The 19310-nt window shown below is 34.8% G+C and overlaps 1 protein-coding gene across 1 annotated transcript; it reads left to right on the top strand.

The window, feature by feature from the left end:
• Positions 1-7543: 7543 nt before the first annotated feature.
• LUM (lumican) lies at positions 7544-17312 on the top strand. Its single transcript, XM_017804477.1, has 3 exons — positions 7544-7859; positions 10723-11619; positions 16413-17312. Exons 2-3 carry the CDS (start codon positions 10743-10745, stop codon positions 16565-16567), a joined length of 1032 nt encoding a protein of 343 aa, XP_017659966.1. The 5' UTR covers positions 7544-7859; positions 10723-10742; the 3' UTR covers positions 16568-17312.
• The last annotated feature ends 1998 nt before the right edge of the window (positions 17313-19310 follow it).

The following is a 19310-nucleotide window of genomic DNA, read 5'->3' as shown; positions in this document are numbered from 1 at the left end:
ATCTCTGAGGGATTTTTTTTTTTTTTTTATCTTTGAACAGCTGATACTATGGAGTTCTGATCCAATTGAGAGTTTGGAAGAGTTACAGCATTTGATGGCAATGCTTTACCTTCCAACCCACAATCCAAAAGACATTACAACCCAGTGTTTGAAGAGAGAATGGAAGACATTCCCTCTGAGTTAGCTTCATATTACTATTCCAAAAAGGTACAGCATCTTTCAAAATGATATTCTGTTGCATAGCATAATGTATCTATATAAGAAAGGTAATTTAAAATATTATGAAAACATTAAAAAGTCTGTTGGGAAGCTAAAGGGATAGATTTTCATTCCAGTTTTTGGTCCAAACTAGTTTACCATTTAACAAACAGACACACCTATGTATAAATATACAGATTCATAATTATCCAAATACAATTGCTAGGTGCTTACCGAAGTCCAAAAAATATAAAAAGAGATAAAATAAAATGAGGTTAAGTAGACAGAGGTCTAAAATCTATTGGTAGTTAACAAATTTAATTGGGAAGTAGTGTATTCTCCTTAAGACATTCCAGGATGAGGGAAATGTTGGTGCAGCTGGCCTATTCTTGGCTTGGATGGATATCAAATTAGACCTTGAGCACTTTTGCATCCATTCAAAAAAAGCTTATGAGTGCTTGTGACAGACAATGTCTTAAATAGTTTCTGTCCTTCTCATGTCTATAACTTATAAAATTATATTTGAAATCTATGGAAAAGCTTTCCTCGACTGAAGAAAAAAAACCCTGTTCAGTTTTTTTGAGGCCTCAGGGAATGGTCTAAAAGAATTGGGGAACTGTCTCCTGAATTTTTATTTGACCTTTCAAAAAATTCCCAGTTTTGCCTTTTTTATTATTATTTTTTTAGAGGTGGTAGGAAAATGGAAAATACCTGTGGGGGGATAGTCTTGACTGTCTCCAGGCTTGTACATCTCATTTTGCTTGGATGAATTTCTGTGGCATTTCTTTGCAGACATTCTGATGAATACTCAGCTAAGAGAAGCTTGCGGAGAAAATTGTTGGTGAAAATACTATTCAGACAGTTTACACAAAGTGAGGATATTACTTAGGAAACTGGCTGTCTCCTGGACAGGAGCTCCAAGGACACAATTAAGGTTCCAAAAGAAAAGTGTCTAATGTCATTCTAGGTTGCTTATATGTGCCTGGCCTGCTACTACTTCAGGATAGGATATATCTTAGAATCCTGAGTCACAGTAGCCAGACCCACTTGGATGTGCTATACAGCCCTGGATATGTCAGACAGCAGTTAGATGCCCTTGTATTACCTGACTGAAACCCTTGACAACAGGCAATTGCCTAAATGCAGATGCCTTGTTATTTAGCACTGTGGAGTTCTTTGCTTTGTCATCAGCTCCCATTTGAAAAGGGCACAAGTGTTAAAGTCCTTTCTCATAATCTGTACAGATGAGCTGGATAACTTAGAGCCTTTCAGATATTATTAGATGTCTACCTAGGCAACTGAATACTGTTATGATGTCTGTTTTTGAGAACTGAATCATACCCTAGATTCCATAATTGTTTACTACATCCGATTGACCTTAAGGAGTGCTTGAACTCCTAGAACACATGTAGAGACATATGTTTGCTGTCTCTCAGGACCAAAATGTGAGATACAGCACCTGAGACCATTAATAATAATAGATGGTCTGCATCTCAGAGAAGTGGAGGTAATCTTAGTGAGGTATAAGGTGGAGTAACTTAAGAAACAAGTAGCTTTTCTAATGGGAAATTTGATTTTTTGAGATGTTAGTAGTGTCATGTACTAAAGTGTACTACAGTGCCTATACTAAAGCATTGAGTTTCTCAACACTTCACAATTCCTAAGACAAAAGGTATTGCTTACAACATGAGTTTAATCCATTCTGGACCTCTTTATAAAGAACAAAGACAATTTAATCACTGGATTGGAATCTGTGGTTACCAAAGCTGGCCATTTAATATGGCCAAAAGCATATTTCCAGCCAGTCTTGCAGAGGAGCTCAATGTCTCCAAACAGGAAAAGGATGAATGAGCAAATTTGTCTGGGAGGAAAAAATTGTAGGAAAAATAAGAATACTTTAGAAGAATTTAGGAGATTGTCCTCAAATACCTCTTCCCTCTTGATATTACACCCAAAAAGGTCAATTTGAGCCATAACTTTGTTTCAGTGGAAAAGTAAAATGTTATTAAAAGTGAAAAAAAAGCATGAGACATGAAGAAAGAAGAAATTTTTAGTATGTATAATAGTGTGTCTGTCCATATTAGTAATAAGGCAAAAATAAAACAGTTGCACTGAAGATATCAGTGACAGATTCAGAGATAGCATGGCTGAAGATAGTTGTAAGATGAAGTTTATGATGAGGAAATTAAATTCCATCACAACTAAATAGACAAGACAATGGCTGGAAATTAAATAAAAAAAAAATCAATAAACACTGTTTCTCTGCATCTGGAGAGGAGTAGAAGATGTGCTTTCTTCAGACTGATATACTTTTATCATATGAAGACTATCATGTTCTTTCTAAAGGGGAAAATAATATTTGTTAGTGATAAATACTTCTAAATTTGGTTGTCATAATAATTTGTACTTAAATGTCTTAGGAAGCCACCTAAGAGTTCCTTGGTTCATTTGCAGCCCATTGCCATGAGCCTGAGAATACCAGAACACCACTGTGTTGTTACTGTTCATGGACTACAAGTAGGTGGAAGCAACACCTCGAGCATATTGACATGCCACCAGTCCCAGGGAGAGTAACGAAAAGGATCTCATACAGCATTCAGTTGGTAATGAGTTAAGTGACAACTAGTGTCAGAATAGATATTAATAGATGGTCAATGATATAATAAATATTATCTAGGAAGCCTTTATTTGCTTGTGAGGTTATAAACTTGGTGGATAGCAGTGACTTCCATAGTAGGAGTAGATTTGTCCAGATTTGAGCAGTATTTTTAAAAGCTGCACATTAAGTGCCTCCCAAACTCTCCCATTTCCATGGCAAAGACAATTTATCACCAATTTATCTGTTTTAATACAGGGTCACATCAACTAACAGAAGGCCAAATACTACATTCTGGTCATACAGCAGAATATAGATGATGTAAAATGTCTTCTAGTGTGATGTGAATGCAGACAAACATTGCTAGTGCTTAGATTAGAGGAAGGTGTTAAGAACCCAGTGATTTTCAAAGGAGGTCTATATTGATACAGCATTAGTACATACAAACTACAAGCAGTGAACTAGAGCCAAGTTTGCCAAGTCCAACTCTTTCTTTTCCTATAAATTATCTGTACTGTTTAAAATACAGAGATGTTATAATTTTTACCTATAACCACAACTTTCTCACAAATTTAACAACTTCTAGCGATCCTCTTGGATTGTTTATGGAATCATTTGAATTGTTTCATGCTCCAGGACCACCTGATTTTCTTTTATGCATGGATTAGCAAATTTTGAATGCTATGACGAAACATACAGTATATATAAAGGAATTTGTTTTAAAAACAGACTCTCGCCTTTGTCTGCGTAGTCCTTATCATAAAAAAGCTTTGATCAACCTTTGAATTAACTGAAAGGAATTTTGCTGTTGACGATTTGAATCAAATTAAGTACTGTGTAGTACAAAACCAGTCTGAGAAGAAATGGAGAGGAGAATAACAGAGCTACAGTATAGACACAGTCAAGTTTGAAGCAAAACAGTGAGCAGTTTTTCAGAAGGAGAAAAACAAGCATTCATGCTCAACTAAAATATCTCTTGTGGTCTGCTAGTAAGTTGTAATACTATTACCATTTCTGTAAATTTCTAGAGCTGGTATTTCCTTTTTAGGAGAAAGGAAAGAAGGATTTAGATTGCCACAAATTTTGTAATGCTTATAGTATGTGGTCTGACACTTTCCATTTGACATGAAAGTGCAGTGTAGAGCCTGAAAAAATAAAATTTCAATTAGCAGGAAAGGAAGTTTTCAGATGAAAAAATAAGCACCTACAGGCTCCAGAATCTGGAACTGAATTGTTTTTAGTGGAACTCATTTGATGTGAGTCAGCCTTCAGTAATATTTTCAAAATGCTGCAGAACTTTACAAAAACATTTAACTAATTGTTACTGGAGATTTGAGTCAACATCATATTTTTGTTTATATGCTACCTCTTCATAATTAAGTGTCTTTCTGCGTGGTGTCCATGGAACAGCCTATTCTTTACCTTCTTCTACAGGTAAATGAACTAACCTTCATTTCATCTTGAGAGGAACGTTTAATTTAAATTTTGAGAGATCAGTGGAAAAACCTCACTACTTTTTTATGTGGCAATGTGAGAACTTCCACAAGGACTTTTTCTGAGGCTATATGACCCTATGATACAGATATCCTACTCTTAATGTTCGGCACAAAAATCTCTTGGTTCTGAGTACCAGATGTGTGCACAGGTTTAAGATGAAAACAAAGCAGTTGGATTAGATAATATCTATTAGGTTTTGGTAACAAAATATCTATTAGGTTTTGGTAACTTCAGTTTTTTGGGAAAAAGGGGATTAAAAGCAAATAGATTGGGAGGCACTTCCATTTATGCAGAAGTATGCAGAAGTACACAGAAGTTATAAAGAAGTTTTACAAGAGAGAAAAGGTAGAGAGCATATCACTGATGAGCAAAGAGACAAAACAGTGACACTGTAACCTGACAATATTTGAAGGCTAGATCTTGCCCACTGCAAATTAATACACTTGCAGTGAGTTTTCCTTTCAGATTCTTTCGCTACAACCTACTAGACTTCTTGACCATCTCCAGATACAAAAATATGAATTATAAAAAGGAGCTTTGTATCACAGAAAAGAAATATTTCTGTTCATGTATCACAAGTCAAAGAAAATCAGAGGAGAATAAGTCTTGATCATATGTCCCACCAAAGAAAAATGAATAAATGAGGAATAAGAAGAAGATTAATTTAGAAAAAAAACCAAACTGCAGCAAAGGATTTGTAAAGGGGAAATATCAACATGATCAGGTGTGAAGTGTATTCATAACCAGTTTGTAACTTGGATGTCATAGATGAATTTATGCATTATTTTGCATATTCCTTGAAAATTAGCTAGACTATATTCACAGATTGTCACATGACTTCTGAGAGTTATCAAAAAAATCGCAACCCAAAACAGAAAACAGAGACAGAAAAAAAGAAATCACCCACTCACACTCTGCCCCTTTGTTGTAGAAGAAGCCCTACCTCCATTTGCTGGGCTTTCATACCTACCTGTTCTCCTGAAAAGAGGTTTATGAGGAGAGAGCATCATGAATCAGAACAATTATGCTGAATGGAAAGTATTAAATAACATAGTGGAGAGATGGTAAAATTTTTTTTAAAGAAAAAGGAAAATCTATTGGTTTATATCTTAACCTTGGAAGGCATGTGATTATTCATCTTGACTGTGCAATTTCTAGAGCTAATTTAAAACAGTCAGTAAAACAAGAGCTATATGAATGAATACGTCTCAGCTGAACTTCATGTGACTCAAGCTTTTATCATATGTTAATTGCAAAATACCATCACATTTGCTTAAGAAGATTTTTTTATACAAGTTATAAAGATATGCATGTTTTGTGTTTCTGTTAATAGAATGAGAAGAAGGATATATACTGGATGTACAGAAATCAATGTAACAAAAAACTGGTGCATAAATACAGCTGTGTCAAAAACATTTTAAACCTAGACTATCCTGTACTTGCAGACAATGTACAATTCTATTTGTACTGCAAATGCAAAATTACATCTATTACTGAAAGTTCAAAATATGTTTTAGTTTATCATAATATTGAGATTTTCCTTCAAAACAAATCCATAAATGTAAAAAACTCAACTAGTGCCTTTCCCGTGATTTTAAAAATTCTCTTTACAAATATTATGCTCCATTCATTGCTCAACTTGATGTACTTTCTTTCACAGAGAAAACTTCAGTATTGCCTTGAAAGGTCTCTTTCTGTGTTAAAATTATTTTCCTTATTCCAACTGATCTTTTGCTGAGTGCTTCTACTTGTTGCCAAATTTTCAGTCAAGTCTACAGTTTAGGTTTTCCTTGGTCAACTAAAACTAATGGAGTAGTGTTCAAATAAATATTGCTCTGTGTGTGAGAAATTCCATCTGGTCTTTGTTTGTCCACACACAGAACAACAGCAGCTTTGTCCAATTCTACATTTCTAGTTCTGATACTATGCACAGATTTTCACTTACTTAGATTAATTCACTGTCGTAATCCCACTTCTTCACATTCACTTATTTGCACCATTCAAATAGTACTGTAGTTACGATCTGTCACCAACATGTTTCCCAATGTGTAAATGGTTCTCCCACACCAGGGAGACAGGTATTATGTCAGAACACCACATTCACTCCCTGTAAGCTGCACTGGTACTTGGCACTCTGTCTTGAGTAAATTTGTTTGCTAACTGCGGTATTGCAGAAGTACAGAGGTCTGTAATTGTTTGGTGTCTTCCCTGTTTTCAGGGAAAGGCACTGGCCTTTCTCTGCTCCCAGAAACCTTCACTGGTGTGGAGAGTGAAATGCATCAATGGCAGATTTTGGGGGACGCCCACGTCCAGGTTCCTCTTCTTCAGGAAGCTGCTAGAGTTCTCAACCCAGCCACATTCTGTACCATAAATTTTCATAAAGATAGTGGGTTGATAATGGACAAAAAACCCCTAACTTCTACACCCAACAATTACAATCAAATGCAATTAAACATGCAATGGCTTGTGCATTTTAAACACGCACAAACATGTGCAAACATATGCATGTTTGATATTTACCCCCATCTGATGTTTTTTAAAAAAAAGATGCCTCCCACTAAAAGGGAAGATGTACACCTTTCAGAGATAAGGGAATGTTCTTATGGAAGTTTTTACACACACTTTAAATAGTTGCTGTCTTAATGCATTATTTTTCGACACTGCCTGGTGAAAATAACATGTCATCCAAGCCTTAAGAGGAATTCTTGAACTACATTCATGGAATAAGAAACAGACAACATAAAGCTGAGTAGTTCCAGATTCTGAAAAGCAGGAGAAAGCTGTAAGTGCAAAAATGAACAAATGTATGAAGGGAGTTTACAGTAACTGCTGAAAAACCATTCCTGGGATGTGGTTTTATTAAACAAACACGCATTCAACCACCAACGAAAATCTCCAGACCAAATCAATTCCAATGATTTGCAGAAGAATCTTTGAATTCAGTATGTAAAGTGGAAAAGGTTATGATTGGAAGATAATGCTGCATCTTTTGGATCTGATCCTTAAACTAAAGCTTCTATTAGGGATATTTTTACTGTGGTCATAAGATAGTTAAAGAAAAAGGCAGAAAAATGAATGAGTCACTTGGCTGAAGAAGCCCAGCAGCATTGAGGTCTGAGTGCTGTGTGTTAGCTCATGTCTAGCAGTATAAAATAAGTTGGAAAACAAAAGCCTGTTTGCAATTTTTTTTACAATCTAAAATATTTTCCCTCTAAAATACAAAAATTACTGTATAAGCGTACGGCTTATAAACTTTCTCAGGTTTGTGAAATATCATCCGGTCATCCTACAGGAATAACAGATGGGTTGTCCTTGTACGAAATATGGTATCCACCTGCACTTCATTAGAGAGCTGCATTTTTGTACATGCGACACCACAAGATCACCATGATGACATAGCAGCTTCAGAGAACAGCGTGACTAGGGTTTTTTTTTCTTTTCCCCTCTTGTAACACAGAGGATCTGGCAGACTTTTATCTCCTGACACTGTTAAGAGCATATATTGGTCGATACAGTCTCTTATTGCATCTGCTCTGGGAATTAAGGAAAGCAGCTTCAAGGCAGTAAGGTAAGTGCTGCTGCATGTTTTTACTGTAATGTTCAGCTATTTAAATGTAGCTGCAGTGGGAACATGAAAACATGACAGGATAAGTTTGCCAATTTGTAAACTGAGCACAAATCAGCAGTTGCTTAGTGGATTTGCTTTCTCAGTTTCCTTAAAACAACTTCACATATTTTGTAGATCAGTGTTGCTTCTTTTTACAGTCTGCTTCATTCTATTTCAGAACAAGAGTTGATATACAGTACAAAGAAATTTGTAAGAGTACTCATTGTGTATTTTTTCATTCATAATCTGTTAGTAAGAGCTCCATAAACTCCATTTGTTAAATCATTCTGCTTCATTCTACAAAGAAGCAAGGTATCCTGATATTTAAATAATTAGTCACATAAACAATGAGAGGAAAACTATAGATATTTTGAATTTTTTAGTTAATTTTAAGGTACATTTTAACTTTACTGTTGAAACTTTTAAAAATATAATCTTTTTCAAACTGTGTAAGAAGTTGTGCTACAGAATTAAGGTTGATTTACTTATAATTTTATATTTCTTTTTTTTCCACAACAACTTTACAATTAAGGTAGTATAGAAAAGATAAAAAATAGTTTGAATAGGATGTCTACTCTAATTTAGTGAGCATTTTTCCAGAATCATGTATTTACATTTAGTATGATTTGACAAGTTTCCTGAGCTACTTCATAAATATTTTCACAGGTATTTTACAATATAACATCTTAGAGCAAACACAGGAAATTATTTCAATCACACTTATGTTGTAAGATAACTGTCTAAGAATGTATTCTGATTTTATCTTTTGGATTCATGTAATTCAGTGCAACAAACAAGCATATGTACATAATCTATTAAGCTTTTACACTTCTGAGAGACAAATTTTTAGATACCTGAATGAGAAATTCATTAAGAAAACAAATTAAAAACACTATATATGTACTTTGTTATTTTATGCCACACGCATGCCCATACATCCTTGAACCACAGAATTGTAACATACATTCTAAAATGTTGTTGATAAATTAATTCAAAACACTTGTTATTTTAATTACTTCCAGGGATCTTCAGAGAAGTTAAACTTTGTACACTACTTAAAGGGCTGTCAGTCTATGATATCAATAATGAGACTTAACACTACAAATAAAATTTGAAACTAGAAAAGCAATAGAATTTGAATTAATAATGTCTGTTATTTTATCTTTAAGGCTATAAAATTACATAGATGTGTAAAAAATACCACCCAAAGAATGTAGTCCTAGAGGTTCTCTATACTCTCTTTTATACTTTGAATACAGAAGCCCTTGGTGTCCCTTCCTTAATGTTTAGTACCTGAATAGGACCAAATTATGAGCTGAATTGTGTTACTGCATTATTTGCTTTCATACCAGCTGTACTTGTTTATACCAACAGGGGACTGAAGGTTGAGTTTGCATGTTCTTACGCAGTAATGAAGAACAGACAAAGGAAGTTACACTGATAACTAATATTTCAATGATTATCCTAGGATTTCTTATTGGTTAAATGTGATGGGACCAATACCATGGAAAAAATATGCAATCATATTCCTTATTCAGGGACTAACTTACTCTGTGGAAGATTGCCCAGATCTGAAGTCAGTATCTAGTGGTCTGTTTGTAGGCTTCACATACTTTCTGAAATTACTTGGGAACAAAAAGTTTTAAGGATTTTCTTAATCCTCTCACTCTCTGAACAGCAGCTGAGTACCTGGAACCTTATCTTTTACTGGTGAAAATCAAAGCAAGCTCACTGACTTTACTGATGCTAGACCTACTTTACCAGCAAAATATCTGTCTAAGTAGTAAGAAATATAAGCAAGATACTAATCTGCACAGATTAATCAGCAACTTGTGGAGTATTTGATGAGAAAGATATGCTTTTAAAAAGTAAGGTGAGACCACTCATATTGAATCTCAGCAAAATATCCCCAAGGACATTGAATTTTTTCACATACTTTGCTCTATGTGAACTGGAAATCTATGTGAAGCCAGTGTTTCATTGTTTGATTGATTTAGAATGGACACACAATGTAATCAATACATTTGTTATACAGAGAATTTTTAAGGACATTTTCACTACCTGAAAATCAGTTGTTTCAGATCCACTGTAGATTCATATTTGATAGAGTGTCCTTCTGCACATATATGTAGTATGGGTTGTTTGGCATGTCCAAGATATTATGCTATTTATTTCTATTAGTTTGTCCTCTAGGTGAATATGAAACTTAGTGGACCATGCTTTAGTGCACATGATCCATGAGAAAAAGATATTTCAAGCTATACATGTCTTAAAAACACACAATGCAGCAGATCATTACTGTCAGTTTGTAACTTCCCTGTCTCTTTCAAACTTAAGTCAAATAACCACATGTTTAGATATGAGGCAATTCAGTACATTAGGATGCTCAAAAGAATTTAAATGGCGGAAGTGACTCTGAGCACGGCCTTCTGAAAATTCTTCTTTGTCAAGTTTAAAAACCTTGGGCTTTATCAACTTTCTTGAGACCTAATGAATGCAGAAAGATATAAAGAATGTTTTACTTACAACAACAGAATGGCCTGCAGTTTTACATTACAAAGGTAGATTATAACAAGATGGGTAGTAAGTTTATAGTAGCAACAATGTAACACTATCAAACTAATATTTTTTCCTTAATTAATAGCTTTAAACAGGAAGCCTAATTATTTTTAAATTATAATTAGTTTTTAATTATAATAATTTAAAATATAATTGTATTTTAATTATAATATTAAAATTATAATTTGTGTGATAAACTTTTGCATATTGCCGAAAGAGACAAAAAATTAAAGTTATAACTTTTTTATTCCCTTTCACCATACAGGGACAAGACATATTAGAAAGATGACTTTAGACTCCCTACCTGTCTTGCTGTTACTGATCAGTGGCATTTTTTGCCAATACGACTATGGTCCTGGAGATGATTACGGTTATGATCCTTTTGGGCCATCCGCAGCAGTCTGTGCCCCAGAATGTAACTGTCCTTTAAGCTACCCTACTGCCATGTATTGTGACAATCTTAAGCTGAAAACCATTCCGATTGTACCAAGTGGAATAAAATATCTTTATCTTCGAAACAATATGATTGAGGGAATTGAAGAGAATGCGTTTGATAATGTAACAGACCTACAGTGGCTGATCCTAGATCACAACCATTTGGAAAATTCAAAAATTAAGGGAAGAGTCTTCTCTAAACTAAAGAATCTGAAGAAACTTCACATTAACTACAACAATTTGACTGAAGCTGTTGGACCACTCCCCAAAACTCTAGATGACCTGCAGTTAAGTCACAACAAGATCACAAAAGTCAATCCTGGTGCACTTGAGGGGCTGATGAATCTGACTGTCATTCACCTCCAGAACAACCAGCTGAAAGCAGATTCCATTTCTGGGGCTTTTAAAGGCCTGAATTCACTTTTGTATCTTGACTTAAGCTTCAATCAACTTACAAAGCTACCGACAGGACTGCCTCACTCCTTACTCATGCTGTATTTTGATAATAACCAGATTTCCAATGTTCCTGATGAGTACTTCCAAGGTTTCAAAACCCTGCAATATTTACGTTTATCCCACAATAAATTAACAGATTCTGGAATACCAGGAAATGTCTTCAATATCACATCATTGGTTGAGTTGGATCTCTCCTTCAATCAGCTGAAGAGCATTCCAACTGTCAGTGAGAACCTTGAAAACTTCTACCTCCAAGTCAACAAAATTAGCAGTGAGTTAAATTTGCATGTTTTCGTTAATGTTAACCATAGACTAGACACTGATGGTCAATGCAGGTATCTGAAATGATAGATGAACCACTCTGAAGAAATGGTACTGGTTAGACAGTTAATACACTGACATTTATCTGACTAATGTCCATGTTAATGTTAAAAGACAGATATTTATCTAATAGTGTCTCAAAATATCCTTAAAGAGAGAAATTTCTGGTTTTATACTAATGTGGAAATTATTGCTTAAATTCTCATCTCATGTAAATTGAGTAACTGCACAGAAGCCAATGGAGTTTTCTTATACAAATGAGGAAAAAACTGTGAAAAGTTTGGTTAGTGGAAAAGAATTCAGAATTCTTAAATCAACAAGAAGAGACAGATGTCAGCTAAGGGTATGCATAAGCTTTCAGGAAACTGGTAGTGAAAGTGCTGGAGGGAAGGGAAAGGAGAGGAAGAAGACAATAAATTTGTAAGGTATCAGGTACAAGACACAGTGAAAAAGATACAACAAAGAAGCTTCTTTTCTTTCTTTCCTCCCTTGTCTCCTGCAGTATCCCTCCAAAGCTATCCTGAAATCCAAAGAGCTGCCCCGTTCTTTCTTTTTATTCCCACTTCACACATCATATGGTCAGGTGGCAAGCTTGTCTCCATTCACTCAGGATTTGAAAAGTGTTCCTTCTGGAGTCAATTAATGTCACACTTTGCATGAACTCATGGAGGTTTCTACTAAGGCAGGGCTTTTACAAGGCTATCCTACTCCTGGGTCCACAAGGAGGTATTGCAGACCTGGAGAGATCTTGCCATCATGTCAGAAGACCACCCCTGTCAGTGGTGGTTCTTGATGGAGAGGGAGATCTGTCCAACATACCAGGATTTCTGCAGGAGGATTTCTGCAGGAGCATCATCTTGCTAGCTGGCATAAAATAAACCATAAAGTCCACCCTTTTGTTTGCCTGTTTTGTATCCATCAAGAGTTTAAGAGTATCAGTGTCAGCTATTCCATACAAAGCCAACTCCAAACAGATGTAGCCTTTAAAGCCAAATATTTTTAGCGCAGATCTTACCAGACGAAGGGTAAGACCTTTTGAAATGTTTTATATTTACTATGTTTCACATTTTCCTCAATGTTATGGTGGTTTTCTTTTCTACTGCATCTCAGTTCCTTGTTTTGATGAGGGAAAACAATGAGTTAATACTTCCTGCCTAAGGTGCTGCAGCAACCTGTGGAACTCCATCTGATACTCTGCCACTACTAAAACAGCTAACAATGATGATTTTTAGTTTCTCATGAGATATATGAGGTAATTTTCGCTGCTTAGAAACATTGTTCTGAGCCTTCTGCAAGATACCTAGGTACTAAGCTTTTTTGATATTACCAGAAAGAAAAGAAATATTTCTCTAAATTAATGTCCATGAGTTTCAGCAAGAACTTCCTACAATCATTATGCACTGGTATACACAAAAAAAAGTCTGTTTGAGAAATACCCTCATTTGAGTGACTGAGTTTTTTTAACAAGAGCTGATAAACATGCACATTAAAAATGTGTAGCAGAATTGGCTTCACTTCAGTATGTTCTGTCATCCTTTGTGTTGCAAGAAGCAGTGTGTAAAGTAGATAACAAACTGTAAAGAAGACAAATTCAAAGTAACTCCTCTGATCTCTATATTGAAGCACATCCATTATATTGAATGTGGGTGTCAAATATATACATCACCTATTGTACTTGATGCTAGTTGGACCTCCAAGCTAGCACAGGACCATGGAAGATTTATAAAATTCTTTGCTTTCTCCATACCTCAAACCTAAACCATAACTTCTAAATTGAAATGTCTTAATATTTCCTATTAATGGTAGTTTAAGGGTGAATTTTTCTGTATAATAATAGCAGTGGTTAGCTACCATGTTTTTAAGATGCCATTAGTATTACATACATACATTGTGCACGCACACAAACACACACACACACAAACACACACACACACACACTTGCAGGATGGAAAATATGAGAAACAAAGAGGTTTAGTGATAAAAGAAGAAGGTCCAAAGGTGGACTTCTCCATATTTCATTTGTACCTATAAAGGATTAAGGAGAGAATTGTTGCTCCCACATGAAACACCAGCAAGTAGATGCCATGTAAATGGAGTATAAATGGGGAAGTGTGAAAATGTTCCAGAGGATAGCTAAGGGGAGCTATATATTCTGCTTCTGTCCATTGACTGGATCAGGACCTGTAGCACAATTGCACTTATTGTAAACAGAGATAGTTGTGGAGGTGCTTGATGGTCATTTATGTGGCTCACTCCATCAAACATTCGCCTGCTCCTACTTTGTTTATTTTTTTTTTCTCCCACATATTTCAGGTAGTTTGTTGGAATATCAGAATTTCTTATGACAACAGGTACTTTTAGTGTGAATATAATTGTTCAGATACAAATCCAATTTTCATCTAACCTTTCTTATTCTCAGTGTCCAGCTTATGCAGGAATCCTGTGTTGGGAAAATATGTGAGAAAAATTCCAGGTACACTGCCCCTGAACCTGATTATAAATTCAGGAAGACATTCTAACCCCTGCAACATGAATAAATGTAACAAAGGAGGAAGTAAGCTACTGAGATATTTTATGCAACAGTGCTCTGGTCTCACTGATTGCAGTTCCTGTTCAGATCATTCTGGTAACAGCACATCAAGACCCTCTTATCTTATTTTTTGCTAGTGAAGACTGCAAGTAAAAAACCAAACATTTTTAATATATTTTAATATATTTTTAATACACTTCTAATGACTGACAATTATATGAACTGGATAAAAAATTAATACCCAAATTCAAACAGTGGAGCAAAATCCCACTGAAGTCCATGACAGAGTTCATTTGACTTCTGTGAGGACTAGGTCTACATCCATTTCCCAAGTAGTTTCAGTATCATAAATAGTCAACACAGATGAGTGTTTCAGTAACAGTTAAATTTTATAGTTTACAGGCATGAAGTTTACATCCTTAGAGTAGTTTAAACATCTACCCAACTTGTATAAGCATAACTTCTTTGCAATCAAACATTAGTATATACACTCAAAAATAACAATATGGAAGAGAAAAAGCCAACCAAGCAAGTAAATTTATAAAGTTTTTTAATGTCTGCCTTTAACAAAAATATACTTACCATGTCATTCCTGAATGACAAGACAATGGAAAAAATCTATATTAGAATTCATGTTTATTTTAAACTTTATAAATTAAATCCAAGCTCTCTGTAGAAAACTGAATCTAAATAGTTAACGGTATAGCCAAGAAAAAGAGTTAAAAGTTTCAGGAACTTAGACTTCCATTCAGCAAAATTCCACACAGAAATAATCCTATAAACATCTCTCAGACTATATGATCTTAAATCATAAGATTCATCAGTTCATTTCTGCTGGTACATTCGGGATCAGAAGAGTATCAGAATTGTTCTGAGGTCTTAAAATTTTACTATATTATGATGTAGACTGTTCAAAGGATGCTTTTCATCTCTTACCCTTCCAAAAGAAGGCTGCATACTAAACAAAATATAAGAAATTGTTTTGATTTGCTTTAATTAAATTGGTGATCATGATCTGATATTTGAATTATATATCCTTAATCCCTACTCAAAACAACCTATTTTGTGAAAGAGACATGAGTCTTTACCCATTCTTAACATCGTACCTCTGTCCAAAAATTTACCTAAGCTCTCATGTTTTAAAGAACTGCCTGTACATTTATACTTAGTTTGCAAAAGCCCAGTTACATCAGTGACAAAAGATTATTGTAATACCAGTCCTGGAAGTACCCAATGGTAATCCAGAACTTAATGTGGAGGTACAAAAGCTACATCCTTCATTTCCAGTAGTACTACAACATGAAATAGGTCATCACATTTTCTTAGATGAGTTAAATAGCCATGTAGAAAAAAAACATAAGGTGGTGTTTTCAAAAGTCCACGAATGACATATGATTGGTAGTTAAAATGGCATCCAATTTTGAGAGTGCTAACTTGATTTCTCAGAAATTATGAGATCTAGTGCTTTCCAACTTAAAAGCAACTGAAAACATGAAATCTGTTTGCTGGTATACAGGTTCATCGAAGGAGTCCCTTCATCCCTTTAAAATATTTTCTGTATGAATTCACCTCATGTCAGTGACCTGAAGAGGGATCAGTCTCTCAGACTGCTTCTTTAGTAGTCATGGAGCTTTTCATTAGACTAATTGTCTGTCTGACTCAAAGAAAACACAGGTGAGAACAAAAGATCATCTTTGCAGAATTGCACAATGTTGTATGCAGGGGACATCAGATTTATTCACACACATTGTCTCTTGAGACTAGGTCTTGCATGAAAGAGATCTATAATATGTGTATGTCTGTGCTTATGTATACTGAGCAGAGAACCTCAGTGATTCATCTAATTTCTAGCTTACAGTTAATACTGATCATAGTTTACAAGACAGATTTCTATTCGAGATCTCTCTGGTGGTATGTGAACCAAATAATACTTCAACTGAATAGAGATGATATATATCATGATGTATAAATTCTGAACATCTCACAACTAATGGAAAGAACATCTCCTAACACAAGTCTGTCAAGTTCCAGTAAACTCATGGGGATTTACATCACTGTATACGCAAAATATTAAAAATAGTAACATAAATTAAGGGCACAATTCCCAACTAAAATTAAAAAAAAACAAACAAAAAAAACCAGAAAAAGCATGGCTTTGTCCTACTTGTCCTAATTATTCATGTTTTCTCTTGTTTCTGTTCTCTTTGATTCAGAGTTCCCGTTGAGCAGCTTCTGTAAAGTAGTTGGACCAACGACCTATTCCAGGATCACACATTTGCGCCTGGATGGAAACAACCTCACTCGGGCTGACCTGCCACAGGAGATGTACAACTGCCTTCGGGTGGCTGCTGAGATTTCACTGGAGTGAGATACCTGGGATTACCCAATTCCCTTCTAAGGGCAGTAACTACAGGAATAACACATCATGATAGTGCTTTAAAATTAAGATATGCCTTAAAAGAAATGTCAATCTGCCTATTATCCATTCTGTTTTTTAATGTTTAGCATGCACTTGGCAGCCTTAAGGAAATGTGTGCTTATTTTTACAAATGTTTGTATTTAGAAAGCACAAGAATGACCAGATATAGTGCAAGATATGCTTTCATCTGGTTAGGTGAGTGAAAAACACTCAGAGAAATCTATGTCCATGCGTGCAGTACATGTCAGCTGGTTCCAGACTTACATGGAAGTCATGTGAGTTTTATCATGGGTTATACTGAAAAGTATGAGCTGGCCTATGTAAATACAAGATTCCTCTCCAACCTTATTACTTATCATACCTTTTATATATTGCTATCAATGATAAAGAAAAAAATGATTTAACAATCTAAGAAAATTTAAAATGTATGAAAATATCTTTTCAGAGCCTATGACATTATTAAATTAATGGAATATGTGAAAGATAATCAGGGAAAAAAAGGTTAAAAATTTTTTACCTTTTCTTTTTGTCATACTTTCATTTAACTTGCATGGTAAGATTTTTATCCTTTACTGGTATAATTGTAATTTCAAAATAAATCATATATACATATATTTTTATTCAATTAATTGCATGCTACTCTTAACCAGTTTGTAGGAAATAAAAGATATCAAATAGTGTTCTTGTGTCCTTATCATTGTCAACTATGTTTCTTTCTCTTATACATTGCAAAAAAAATCAGTTGAGACAAGATAATCTAAGCTATTTTATTATTAAAATTTATTGTAAGGTTAAATAAACTGTTTTCTCTACTTTGAAGTTTCAATATGTTTGTAAACGTAATTTAGCATGCTCCATTGCACTTATGTTGACTAGTAAGTTGATGCATTATGAAGTTTGCAGTATGGGAATCATGGCACTATGAAAAAAACAGAAATTAATGTTTCAGTATAGTCAAAACAACAATGAAATCTCTCAGAAACCACAGACAGTGAGTAAAATGCAGCTACACATGGTAGAGGCATGGTAGTATATTCTGCTCAGGAATGAATAGTCCAAATATTGTCAGCATCCTGGAACACACTAAAATAAATGTGTAGTAGCTGAGAGCCATAAGTGGTTTGCTTGCAAGCACAATCATCCCATGGGTACTATTTTCTTTTCAACTACTAGGCTATTAAACACTCAAACAGAAACTCTGCTAGTTTCTATAGCAAAAGCAGAAACCATCACCTCTCAAAAAACCCCAAACCTTTAACCAATCCATACCTTTAACCAATCCATTTAGTCTGCACTTTGCCAGTTCCAGATGTTCAATATCAATGCACAATTCACAAAGAAACCTGGGACTAAAACAAAAGGAGAGATGTAGAAACAATAGAAATACTTCCCTCCTCATTTTTGTCATTTTGGAATTCATAAGTGTTGCTGCTTTTTTTTACCCACATACAGGAAGGATTGAAAGGAACCTTTGGTACAAGTAGGCTGGAATTTTCATAGAAGAATGAAGTCTAAGTCTGGGACTTTCTGAACACATCAGAGTGGGAATCACTATGGAATGGTACTTAGGCATTATAACATAGGAAAAGAAGAAGTAAATGCATACAAAACTTCCCAAAGAATAGCAAAATATAATGGAAACAGTATTTAACCATTTCCAGAGAGATTTTAACACAACTGTCCCCTTCATAGGAAAATATTAAGACTTCTAGAGCAGAAACTGATAATGAAATTTGTCACCTCATAGCCGTAATCTAACAATAAAATAGAAATTTATTTTCCTTTTCAGCTTGTTTCAGCAAACTATCTTTATGCAAAATGAAACAGTGTGAACAGTGAGACTGAGAACAGTCCACCTCAGGATAGTTTAGAACTATCCTGTTGAATGCTGTTGAAGGTATTTTCTAAATACCCTTATGTTGCAAAGAAAGCATCCACAGATGTTCACAAGACATTTTTATGTTCTATTCAAGGTATACAATAGAAGGAAGCCCTTTGTCAAAGAAGCAAACAGTACCAATGACCTCTCTCAGAAACTTGGGCGTCTTTACCTTTCAATGAGCACTTGGACAAGTAAAATAAAGTGGCATTTGGCAGTACATTTTTATCTTGAACATCTCTTCCTTGTGGTTCAGAAATTCATGGTTAGTTGGGAAGATATGACATTGTGCAGCAAGCTCCTCACTACAAAAAAAACAGAACACTAAGTCCTTCTGCTAAAGGAGAAATGGAACACTGTATGTTTGCTTTCATATTATGAGACAGAATCCCAAGTTTCTGCTTCTGCATTAATGAATTGTTCTAAATCACTGTAGAGACTAAGCTCCCAATCTCTACATATCTTGCAAAAACAAATAGGCAACAATATATATGTTCTTTAGTTCTCAATTTATGAAAGCAACATAATTATTTTCTAGACACTATGCAGAAATGTAGATGTTCGGGAATATTTAACAGAGTTAAGGCCCTGAAAATTTACTCACCATGTTACTTGAAAGTAGGCAATGTCATAATAACTCAGTTTCAGTAGCATAGAGAAGGGGTAAATTAGCCAGAATTTAGGGCAACATACTATGCAACCTATAGCATAGCTGTACAATTTACTTACAATGTTTACCTCCTTTCAGGTCGAAATTGGTAAACTTATCATAACACTTTCACATGAAGTTTTATATGGAAGAATTTACAAAAA

This window comes from Lepidothrix coronata, unplaced genomic scaffold, assembly GCF_001604755.1.
Source record: "Lepidothrix coronata isolate B3197 unplaced genomic scaffold, Lepidothrix_coronata-1.0 Scaffold9, whole genome shotgun sequence".
NCBI classification, from domain to species: Eukaryota; Metazoa; Chordata; class Aves; order Passeriformes; family Pipridae; genus Lepidothrix; species Lepidothrix coronata.
This window is presented reverse-complemented; position numbering and strand designations above follow the sequence as displayed.